The sequence below is a fragment of the Salvelinus sp. IW2-2015 genome, linkage group LG30, assembly GCF_002910315.2.
Source record: "Salvelinus sp. IW2-2015 linkage group LG30, ASM291031v2, whole genome shotgun sequence".
NCBI lineage: Eukaryota > Metazoa > Chordata > Actinopteri > Salmoniformes > Salmonidae > Salvelinus > Salvelinus sp. IW2-2015.
The window spans coordinates 2172369-2185387 of record NC_036869.1 but is presented as its reverse complement, the minus strand read 5'-3'; the positions used below and the strand labels follow the sequence as shown (position 1 = coordinate 2185387).

Sequence of the window (13019 nt, the reverse complement as noted above, 5' to 3'; positions counted from 1 at the left end):
ACACGAAAACTGGTTTCATTGACTTTGTCAGAAGAAAATTCCATACAATAATTAATATGCAGGGTCTGAAGGCAAAATGAAAAAGACTTGACAGACAGATAGACAAAGTCGGACAGGAATGGAGAGGATGAAATTGAGAGCGAGATAGAAACATTGACAGAGAGATAAAGAGGGAGACGCACATTTAAACGAACATCTGACTGACAGAGACACATTGACGTGGACAAAGAATTTGCTCAGACAGAAAGAGAGAGAGAGAAAAAGAGAGAGAGAGAGAGAGAGAGAGAAAAAGAGAGAGAAAAAAATAGAGAGAGAGAGATTGTCGAAAGAGAAAGAAAGAAAGCGAGAGAGAGAGAGAGAGAGAGAGAGACAGTCAGTCTATGTGAGTGCAAGGTGATATAGAGAATTTCAACCCACCAGGAGGAACTGGGTGAACTCTCCATAGCTGAGGTGCTTGGTCCTCTCCATGCCAAAGTGCAGCCGCATGAACTCAGAGTCCCAGTTAAAGGGGATGTGCTTATGGTTTGTGGTTTGGCTGAAGACCTGCTTCACGTCCTCTGAGGAAAGACGAGACGAGCACCTTTAATGAAATCAGTCCCCTTTTCATTCAGACACTGTTGACAAACAGACTACTGTAGATGGCTGGTTAGCTGTAGCATTGCGTCACAAGACTTGGTTACTTGCAGACATGGCGGACATTGTTGTGTATTATGTCAAAAGGTATTATTTTGTATCAAGTCATTGGAATGATCATTGACCAGTTTTTTAGCTATAAAATATGTGAAGCAATGTGATTACACACTTTTTTAATTCTGTAACAGTCTCAGCCAATAAAGGTAATGTGGGTGGGAGACATTGAACACCAGCCCAAATGATTACAGCCTTATCAGAGAAACCAAAACAAACAGAGCCAGAGGAACCTGTTCCTTATTACGCCACGAAACCAGAAACGTGTTGAATAACCTGCTAGTATGTATCAGTGTAACTAAGAGGGGAATGAATAACTTAAAGAGAAATGAGAGAGGGATTTAGGCCACACGCTAGAAATATGGAGTGTGATTTTTCCCCCAGTCAGGACCTACCTTTTGGAACAAGACAGCTCCAGCAGGTTTTACACTTTAATGAGGCAATAAAAATGCTGCATTTACTCAACAGTGTAACACTGCAGTGCCATTCCCCATTCCAGACCTGCCGTTTATATTATCAGCCTTTATGGACCTGTCAACACCCAGGCAACCTTTTATCCTCTTTTTTTATCTCATAGGCTGCAGTACAATCCCCTTTTAACATGCATTCATGTCACGGTTTTAGGAACTCTATTCCGCCAAATTATGGATGTATTTTTATGAAACACTAAGAAATAACAGTGCATTCATCCCTTCATGTAAAAATATATGTTTTTACGCGTTCACTTAATATAAATTACACAGGTTACTAACAAACAAGAAAAGAGCGTACAAAAATGTTATGAAAATAAATAAGAAATCAGAACAAGCCATTGATGTTGAAAAACAAACTGTCTTTAATGCAGCTAAGCCGCAGCAATGAATGCTTTTCATTAGTTATAAAGGAGTTACAAGTCACAAGTTAAAATGGTAGCAGAACATGAGGTACAGACAGCAGTGTATGGGCATGTGAAATATTTGACTTCTTATTGCATCTCCTAGCGTAGCCGCGGTAGCATTCAGGTAGGCTATATTCATTAACCTTTCAGAAGGCAGAAAAACAACAGACCTTTCAATTACTAAACCAGATATACCAAGTCACAGATAAATAGTCTAATTGAGCTTTTAAAATATGAAAATTAACATATGTGCATATATAATGAACCACAATGATCTTACTCCCTGCCGACTAGCAACAATTAGAATGGAATTTAGTTTCTCTCTGTTTGTGCTCAAGATATGTGCGCTGCATTTCAAATCAGTCCTAATGTGCTAATGTGGCACACCTACAGAAGGCAAAATTAGGGTTGTTTAAATCAATTAGGGAAATGTGAAATGAGCAACACGTACAAATGTCTCCTCTTCTAACCTAAGCTTCTGGGTAATGGTGCCAATCACATACACACTCCCCTCCTCTCCAACATGTCTTCTCCCCCTCCACCCTTCCAAAACCAATATCTGTCATCCTGTCATCTCCATAGGGGTGCTTACACTGTCACCTTCATAGGGGCTAAGGTTACTGTCACTGACTCTGATGGTTATGTGTGACAATATAATTTTTTGTCATTTTGAGAGAGTAAAACATATTTTATTATCAACCTCTTCCAAAATAACAAAATGTCCAATGAAATTTCCTTTCAGTAAATAAAAGACCTCACAGTGTACTAAGAATTCTTCGTTCACTTAAATATTAAAATCCTAGCTATAAGTGTAAACATTGTTTTGTACTTCAACGGTCACCTGCATATCACAGGTCTCACAGGTCTCTCATATGCCACAAATCATACCTGGCGATTAGAGGGTTAGAGCTAAAATAGAGCTGTCAATCAAACCAGAGGGAGGGTTACATACCATAGGTGGCTGCTCCTTTGCCAGTCTTGTCGAACAGCAGGAAGGCGACCATGTAGAGAGCATCTGGAGCACACAGGACCGACTCAAAAGCCACAAACTCCTGGAAGGAGATCAACCTGAAGGAGAGAAAGAGAGTTGTTGATGGTATCCTAAAATGAAATGATAAAGTATACAGACCACAAATTCCAATCTGCTATACTTAAACTCTTTAACATCATCCTCAGCTCTGGCATCTTCGACAATATTTGGAACCAAGGAATAATCACCCCAATTCACAAAAGTGGAGACGAATTGAACCCCAATAACTACCGTAGGATATGCGTTGACAGCAACCTTGGGAAAATTCTCTGCATTATCATTAATAGCAGACTCATACATTTCCTCAGTGAAAACAATGTACTGAGCAAATGTCAAATAGGCTTTTTACCAAATTACCGTACGATAGACCACGTGTTCACCCTGCATACAATAATTGACAAACAAATAAACCAAAACAAAGGCAAGAGGCCTTTGCAAGAGGCAAAMTCTTCTCATGCTTTGGTGATTTCAAAAAACCTTTGACTCAATTTGGCACGAGGGTCTGCTATACGAATTGATGGAAAGTGGTGTTGGGGGAAAAACATACGATATTATAAAATCCATGTACACAAACAACAACTGTGCGGTTAAAATTGGCAAAAAACACGCACATTTCTTTCCACAGGGCCGTAGGGTGAGACAGGGATGCAGCTTAAGCCCCACTCTCTTCAACTTAGATATCAACGAATTGGCAAGGGCACTAGCACAGCCTCCAGCACCCGGCCTCACCCTACTAGAATCTGAAGTCAAATGTCTACTGTTTGCTGATGATCTGGTGTTTCTGTCCCCAACCAAGGAAGGCCTACAGCAGCATCTAGATCTTCTGCACAGATCCTGTCAGACCTGGGCCCTGACACTAAATCTCAGTAAGACAAAAAAAGGTCCAATTCCCAGGACCACGAATACAAATTCCATCTAGACACCGTTGCCCTATAGCACACAAAAAGCTATACATACCTCGGCCTAAACATCAGCGCTACTGGTAACTTCCACAAAGCTGTGAACGATCTGAGAGACAAGGCAAGAAGGGCCTTCTATGCCATCAAAAGGAACAGAGAATTCGACATAACAATTAGGATATGGATAAAAATATTTGCATCAGTTATAGAACTCATTGCCCTTTATTGTTGTGGGGTCTGGGGTCCGCTCACCAACCAAGAATTCACAAAATGGGACAAACACCAAATTCAGACTCTGCATGCAGAATTCTGCAAAAATATCCTCAGTGTACAACGTAAAACACCAAATAATGCATTCAGAGCAGAATTAGGCCGATACCCGCTAATTATCAAAATCCAGAAAAGAGCCGATAAATTCTACAACCACCTAAAAGGAAGTGATTCCCAAATCTTACATAACAAAGCCCTACCCTACAGAGAGATGAACCTGGAGAAGAGTCCCCTAAGCAAGCTGGTCCTGGGGCTCTGTTCAAAAACACAAACAGACCCCACAGAGCCCCAGGACAGCAACACAACCAAATCATGAGAAAAAAAAGATAATTACTTGATACATTGGAAAGAATTACAAGAAACTGGAGCAAACTAGAATGCTACTTTCGTCCTAAACAGAGACTACAGTGGCAGAATACCTGACCACGTAACAGACCAAACTTAAGGAAAGCTTTGATATGTACTGACTCATGAGCATAGCCTTGCTATTGAGAAAGGCCGCCGTAGGCAGACCTGGCTCTCAAAGAGAAGACAGGCTATGTGCACACTGCCCACAAAATGAGGTGGAAACTGAGCTGCACTTCCTAAACTCCTGCACAATGGTATGACCATATTGAGACAATATTTCCTCAGATTACAACAGATTCCACAAAGAATTTGAAACGCAAACCAATTTTGATAAACTCCATATCTATTGGGTGAAATACCACAGTGTGCATCAAGCACGTCAATATTTGTGACCTGTTGTCACAATAAAAGGCAACCAGTGAAGAACAAACACCATGTAATACAACCCATTTTTATGTTTATTATTTTACCTTTTGTACTTCAACTTTGCACATCATTTCAACTGTATATAGACATAATATGACATTTGAAATTCTTAATTATTTTAGGACTTTGTGAGTGTAATGTTTACTGTACATTTTTATTGTTTTATTTCACTTTAGTTATTATCTACTTCACCTCGCTTTGGCAATGTTAACATATGTTTACCATGCCAATAAAGCCCTTGAATTGAATTGAGACAGAGAGAAATGACGAGAGATAGACAGAGAGAGAGAGAGAGAGAGAAGAAGAGAGAGAGAGAGAGAGAAGAGAGAGAGAGAGAGAGAGAGAGAGAGAGAGAGAGAGAGAGAGAGAGAGAGAGAGGAGAGAGAGAAGAGAGAGAGAGTGAGACAAATAAAAAATAAAGTTGAATGTGAGGCTTCCTGTTAAAAGTCTACTCAGATAATGTCATGTTCCACAATGAGAGAGCAAGAAGGACTATCAGCATCACTAGAACATTTAAGCACTTTGTGTGCAATCATTTAGAGCAGAACTATAGAATACAAGTTTCAACTTACAACACTGGATTGACAAAACCAATTTACAGAACAGCCTATCAATTCTATGAAAATCTTAATAAATGTATGCTACTTCTCAGCTGAGTGAAATGTCAAACTTAGGTGAGAATGATTTCATGTCAGTGTTGTGTGCCGGTCTGAGTTGACTGCTATAATGTTGACAGGCAACTTACACATGTAAAAATGTTTAATATGAAGTTTACATGTCGCCTCTGCATGATAAACAGGTGTACAAGCACGACGAGTTTTGAGACAGCTTTGGAAATCCTTTCACTTTTACTGTATGCCTATATTTCAGCACAAAAATTACAGTTTTGCCCAAGTCCCAAAATGTACCAAGGTCTCTAAGCTCGCTCTCTCGCTCTCTCCCTTTTCTATCTCTCTATCTCTCTCTTTATATATATATATATATATAGATATATATATATATATATATATAATATTATTATATATATAGATATATATATATATATATATATATTATTTATATATATATATCTATCTCTATATTTATCTCTCTTTCTGTCTTTCTCTCTCTCTATCTCTCTCTCTCTCTCTGGATGTGTAGTCTGCAGCATGTATGTGTCACTAATACCATTGTATTTCACTTCTTTATGATATTACTACAAATGGCCATACATCATCTACAAAAACAGGACAAACATACCAACAGAGTCATTTGAACTCCCATGGGAGCCCCTGGGGACAACGGCGCAATCTAGTCTTAATTCATGCGTGGTTCAAAGTTGCCTGAAGTCCATTATGAATTTCACAAATGGATACAATAATTATGCAGGGTCAGTCCTAATGAGCAATCCTCTGAGCACACATCTCTAATCTATTTCAATTTCCAGGGGAGAGATGATTACATTTTCCTGGCAACTCTAATTAATTTTGTTACTGATGAAATTCAAAGAGGGATTAATTGGGAATCTGTAGGCTTGTAGGTATGCTCTGCTCTGTCTGCCTTGCGGTGTAGAAAAATCGGAAAGAGTAATTGTTTTATTGACTTAGCTAGCTGGCGGTTTTCAAACAGGGGCCTGCTGGTGGGAAGTGGGTGGAGGTGCACGAAAGTGCCCTGCTACAAGCTAATATGGGTACAGCTCTTGTGGCTGGAACCATATTAAATGTTGAAAATAAAAAAATTCTGAGGTTGAAACATAAAAGCTCTTAAAAATGACCAATTTAGAAGGTCATTTAGTGAGTTACTGTAGACAAACTTCAGAGGAAAGCAGGAGAGAGAACAGAGACTGCCTAAAATGCAGTAGGGAAGTGCAGTAGGATTTTTTATGTGCATCAGTTTACGTTGGTGAGCATTTCAGTAGTTATCAAGCCATGAATTATGACAATGTTACTGTAACTTGTTGATTATCAGGGGTTGATTATCAGGGGTATTAAGATGACTTTGGGAGATGTGAGAGGGTTCAGGAGGTATTACACACACTATGGTGAATGTGCCAGGGATGAGGATTATGATAGTTGATTAGCATTCCTATGACTAGGGGCTCCCGAGTGGCGCAGCGGTCTAAGGTGCTGCATCTCAGTGCAAGAGTCTCTGGTTCAAATCCAGGCTGAATCACTTCTGGCCGTGATTGGCAGTCCCATAGGGCGGCGCACAATTGGCCCAGGTTTGGCCAGAGTAGGTCATCATTGTAAATAAGAATTTGTTCTTAACTGACTTGCCTAGTAAAATACATAAAAAACGACTAGATAACAATTACCCCCAAAAAAGAGGTGCCATCACGTTGTAATACAAACTATCTACCAACTAATATGACATGTGAACTGACTTTACATTGTCTGAGTAAACAGTGCACAAAAACATATGCATTTACAAACATGAGACTACAGTATGTGTCCAGGAAATGTAAGATATAAATCCCAACGTGTGCAGTTAATGCTATACTAAATGGAGAGGATTGTTTTTCATTTGAAATCAGTAGCTATTCAGTCAATATGATCATGCAGTACATGTGGACCTTTCTTAGTCTGAGTGAGAGGTCAACAAAGGTTGAAAGTGTATCTCTGTACAAAGTCGATAAGTAGGTAAACATCCTTGATGTCTTTGTTTGAGGGTGTATATGATGTCTAGACTTTTTTGTCATCTTCAGCTGGTAAACAGCTCCTAGAAGAGCTATCCAGGACCTACAACACTGTTTACAGCATAAACATTTGGGCGGGTTAGGCTGGAGCGACAGCTTTTATCCCTGATAGTAGAGGGGTAAGAGGACACCTTCAATGATCCCCTGTCCCTGCTATTGTCGCTGACAGCCTTCCACCCAGAGGTGACTGCTGGCTAGCTGACTGGCTGACTGGCTGGGTGGCTGTCCGGCTGTCTGTCTCGCTAGCTGTCCGGCTGGTGGGCTGGATGCTTTGGGTTCTTCCAAGCAGGCACACCAAAATACACATGTTTGGCTGGGAGGACTGCTATTTTCCCAGCATGCTCTCTTTACAAAGTTTTAACCCCCAAGAGACTTGGGAGGGGGTTTCACACTTGGAAGAGTTTTCCATCGAAAAAGAGAGAGAGAGAGAGAGAGAGCAAGAGAGAGAAAGAGAGAGCAAGAGAGAGAGAAAAAGAAAATGAGATTGAGACAGGGAAGGAGGGAGGGAGGGAGGAAAAATCTCTGACATCTTTCAGACAGCAGCAGGGATGTCTACATAGACAGAAAGGGAGTGTATCTATCTCAGCCAGCCAAGTCTAGGGAGGCTGAATAACAAGAGAGAAAAGTGATTTCAAGGCAGAGAGAGAGAAACTGTGATGGCCGTCGGTGAGTGTATCACCTAATTTACACAGTCACAGAGGGAGGCAGAGAAATGCATTACACTGTTTACGTACATCCAAACCCCCTCTACTCACAAAAACGATTACCCCGCCCTGACTCATCTCTGTGAAATGGAATCCTACCTGGGGTAAAAACAGCAGCAAGACGCATTAGAGAGAAAAAAATGTATGCAGTATGCACATCCCGAAAAATACTGTAATTTAAGCTAGAGGGAGTATATGAAAATACAATAGACTCCGTGGATTATTTTCTTAGTTTATTTTCTTTCAGGGAGCTCACTCAACAGGTTATTGTCAAAAACAATGTATTTCTGTTTTCTGTGAACATAAAAGGGGGTGTTGTTGACACGCGCAACCATTGTCTGTTCTCTCTTCCCGCGCTAGGCATAATCATCCATCTCATTGTCTAACGGAAATCATAACATCTTTTTAGGGTTCACTGGCAAAAAATAACAAAATACATGGCGACTAACCTACAATGTCAACTGTAAACAAAATGGATGCATTCAAACAAAGGTCTCTGATTTCGTGGCTTTGATCAAACTATCAAACCAGACATTTCTGCTCCCTTGTCATTTCCTATCCCCTCCCCACCACCCCACCACACCAAATGAGGTTTAGATACAGAGACCAAGCCATGGTTTCCTAATAGATTTATCCCTTAATAGCAGTGATGCCGTCGCCATTTATCTGGCTCCCAAATCCACACAATGCAGGAGTGCTGAATGGCACGGGCAATTACAGTGCATGTGTGCAGCCAGCCAGCCTCCACTCCATTTTAAAGCAGGCRTTCATAATGTGAGCAACATGACCGCATGCACTCTGCTCTTTGCTGGAGCCCAGGTGGTTGCCGTGGCAACGCGCTTTTTCTTTTTGACTTACCCTAACATTRTATTGCCCGTCATTATGTATCATTAAAAACATACATATTAATGTAAAAAATAGGGGTGATGGGGGGGGGATAAGATGAGATGAATTAGGCTAGCAACAACCAACAGAAGAAGGGAACAACACCTGACAAATGGGCTTTGAGGATTTGTAGGATTCTCTTTTCTACAAAATAAATCAGATACATTTGTGGTAGAATAAGTGGTAAGCAAAACATTATTAATTGTTTCTTGGTTTGAATCCTGTGTATTAGAAAATAAGGGCTAGGGGAGTACACAGGATCAAAGCCAGATACAGTATATACACGCAGTGGCCAGTTTATTAGGTACACCACCACGTTCGCTCCTACAGACAGTCAGTCACATGGCTTGCAATATAAAGTAGGCAGACAGGCATCGAGGCATTCAGTCACCGTTCAATTGAACGTTAGAATGGGCAAAATGAGTGACCTAAGCAACTTTGAGTGTGGTATGATCTTTGGTGCCAGTATCTCAGAAACGACCGCCCTGATGGGCTTTTCACGCACGACAGTATCTAGGGTTTCCCGAGAATAGTGTGACAAAAAAAACATCCAGCCAGCGGCAGTCCTGTGGGCAAAAACAAGCAGTGTTCAGAACGGCATCTCGAAACACACAACTCGTCGATCCTTATCACGGATGGGCTATTACAGCAGACGACCACACCAGGTTCCACTCCTATCAGCTAAAAACAAGAAGAAGCGGCTCCAGTGGGCATGCGATCACCAACAATGGACAATTGAGGAGTGGAAAAACCTTGCCTGGTCTGACAAATCCTGGTTCCTGTTGCGTCATGCTGATGGCAGAGTTAGGATTTGACGCAAGCAGCATGAGTCCATGGACCCTACCTGCCTGGTGTCAACTGTACAGGCTGGTGGCAGTCATCAACCACTGTCTAATCTGCATCAACTGCGTGATGCCATCACGCCAGCATGGACTAACATCCTTGAGGAACGATTCCGACTTGTAGAATCCATGCCCCGGAGAATTCAGTCTGTTCTGGAGGCAAAGTGGGGTCCGACCCGGTAGTAGATGGGTGTACCTAATAAACTGGACATGTGCATATACTGTATATAGATATATGTGCTTAATGCAAGTAATGGTGAATAAAAATACTAAAACAATCCCTATTGTCCTGTGTTTTTCTCCACAATGTTAAATTCATACCTACAGCTCTAAATATACCTGACCATGTGACTGATACAAAAACCTATAGGGCCCTTGCTATAAGGACAGCAGGTAGCCTAGCGGTTAGAGTTTTGGGAAAGTACCCGAAAGGTCGCTAGTCGAATCCCCAAGCCGACAAAGTGAAAAATCTTGATCTTGGCTGTTACCCCATTCTCGGGGGGTTGGGACATGCAGAAATCACATTTCCAATTCACATTTGAAATAGGACAAACATGAGCATCCACCAAATTATCAAAATACTCCAGGTCCTTGTCATAACTAACCTATAACTAGGCCTAATGCCTTGGGTTCTCATGGTCAGGGCCTGTATTCACAAATTGTCTCCTATTCATTATGATTAAAAAGCTAAACTGATCCTAGATTAGCACTCCTACTCTGATAGGCTTTGTGATAAGAGCCCTGATCTTCTACACACCCATCTTTCTTCTGGTCCACCACCCCAGCCAGCAGTGAGGTGGCCTCATCAGACAGTCTGATGTCAGTGTGTGCGTGGAGGAACCGGGTCACAAAGTCCTCCGGAGACATGTAGTGCTCATCGTTTTTCTGGATGCTGGCATACTGCAACGGCAAACGCATACACACACAAACACACATGCACACACACACACAGACAGGCAGACAGACAGAGACACACAAAGAGAGACACACAAACACACACAGACAGAACCCATTGTTGATTTGTTAATATATGATCTACTGATTGAGGAAGACACTGTACACATGTTCAAACTTTTGGGCTGACACCTAACTTGAGATCATTCGCATGTAACTTGAGACTTTCGCATAAATCATGCATTGATGTCAATGGTAGAAATTTGAGTTGTGTGCAGGGATCTCAAGTTAGGATTCAGACCTCAATGGGGAAAACCATGAATGTGCTATTGACCCTTGTTTAGGTGACTGAGCCAGAAGAAGGCCACAAATGAATGCATTATTAACAATGGCTTTCCAGTACATGAAGTTGTCTTGTACGCAGAGTGCTAAGGCAACATTGGTGAATATATTTTTACYCAACTCACCTTTAAAAAAATAGTTTTCAGCTCAGTAGGGTCAGCCCTCCTTTGTCCCTGGAGAAATTAAACAGAATTACATGTAATGACATCAAAGACCACAGTTACCTATCAACATAATCAACAACCAAGCTCTCATTATCTCAATATTGTAGTAATAACCTGATAATAATACACTTTTTTTAAATGTACAATTCTATTAACAGGCATATTAGGAGAATGTTAACTTAGCCTACATGTCTTGTTAACAGTAAGATATTTTACTCACTTTGTAATAAAAGTGAGACATACTATTTTGATCATGTTTAGGATTCAACAAGTCAATATTAGGCCTACTCTCTTTTTATATACAGTGATCTAATGAAATGGGCTGGTCATACTATCAGGGGATCCAGCTGTTTGCAGTTCATTGGGGAAGGGAACACTTTCTTCATTCAAAACAGGGGCGCGAGGCACATGATGACACAAGGCACGTGCCGAATGTATCTTGTAGAATGTTGATATATTGTCACATTATGTGAAATATCTGCGGCAATGGCGCGAGTAACAACAGTAGCCTATATTACTGTATGTATATTGGGAGAATCGTCATATAGCATAAGGCTAAACAAGGTTACCAGCACTGAGCTTATAAAGCTTACCAGGCTAGAGCCGGCTTCACGTCAAAGACGTGCTTGCTAATCAGCCGGTGGCTCGAGACGTGGGACGGACAGAGACCACCGGTTTCAGTGACAGGTCGGTCTGATAACCGGCTTCCGCATAGTGCATCACAGGGAAAGGCTGTATCCCATTACCACCTTGCCCCGTCCTCCTCGCTGTAAAGCCCCAATGTCATTGCCACTGGCTAATGTTAACCTCGAACATCCTCTTATCGGGCTAACTAACGTTAGTAGCTAGCTGGCTAGCCATCTATCAATAGATGGGGGAGGAAGTCAGTGTGTGAGAATGTGGTCCGTGCGTTCGGAGGTGTCGTTGTCTATTCTGCCATTGTCTATTTAACCTACTGACAAAATGTTTTTTTCCTCGTACAAGGTGAACTTACCTTTGCAGCCATAGCAAGATTACTGTCAACCAACCAAGCCCACTCTGACCAAGCAAACCCGGTCATTTTATTTTGCGTGACGACGTTCCCATGGAAATCACGCGCGGCTGTCGGATGGTGCAGAGAGGAGCTTAAGGCGGCTCAAGTTCACGTGGTATAGAGTGGTCAACAGGTAGCGTGGTATGTAATGAATTACCAATTGGCCCTATGCCTACTCAAGCCCTGATGCATTTAGTTAAACATCTCAAAAAAAAGTGTCACTCCATAATAATACAATAATTATTTATGGAAGCCCATTCCCACCACCCCCTTCCAAAAAAAAGTGATACTATCTAAAACTGTCGAGATATTAAGTCAACATTTTGAGATACTAACTCCACATTTCTAGATAGTAGAACATACATACAGTAGGGTATGTGTCTTCATTTGTAGCATTATGTGGGAATTTCCATCTGTCCATGTTGCAGAGATCAGTACAGCAGGGCCACCAGCAAACGTTTTGATAAAAATATTGCCACAAAAGCGTTGAAAATAGGGACAACAAACTGTTCTTTAGACAGTATTTGTCAACTCATGCACAATTAATCTGTGCTTCAGTCTGATCAACTCTAGCCTACTGATAACAACCACAACTGCAGGTAGCCTAGAGAAGCCTATTTCTTTTTTACCTAGGCAAGTCAGTTAAGAACAAGTTATTTTTTACAATGTGGGTTAACTCTCTTGTTCAGGGACAGAACAAGAGATTTTTACCCTCAGCTCAGGGACTCGATCTAGCAACCTTTTGGCCCAATGCTCTAACCACTAGGCTACCTGCCTCCGGTCAGGTCAGGGGAGAGTAACAGGCTGACTACACTGCTCGCGTCGTGTGCGTGAGAGTTGCAAAATAAACGAGGTCGGTGGCGGTAATGCACCTAATTTATGAAAGTTGCCACCAATTGCAATATAAAGTCAAAAGAAGAAAAAGCCTAGAAGGAGAAGAGATG

At 41.4% G+C, this 13019-nt stretch overlaps 1 protein-coding gene across 1 annotated transcript in view; it reads right to left on the bottom strand.

Moving 5' to 3' along the window:
- Positions 1–12181, bottom strand: part of LOC111954893 (electrogenic aspartate/glutamate antiporter SLC25A13, mitochondrial) — a 92072-nt gene extending 79891 nt beyond the window's left edge. Inside the window, 5 exon segments of the mRNA XM_023974812.2 lie at positions 418–557; positions 2517–2632; positions 10400–10542; positions 11004–11051; positions 12037–12181. Of these exon segments, the coding sequence (XP_023830580.2) occupies positions 418–557; positions 2517–2632; positions 10400–10542; positions 11004–11051; positions 12037–12102 (513 nt within the window). The 5' untranslated portion in view covers positions 12103–12181.
- Between the last annotated feature and the right edge of the window lie 838 nt (positions 12182–13019).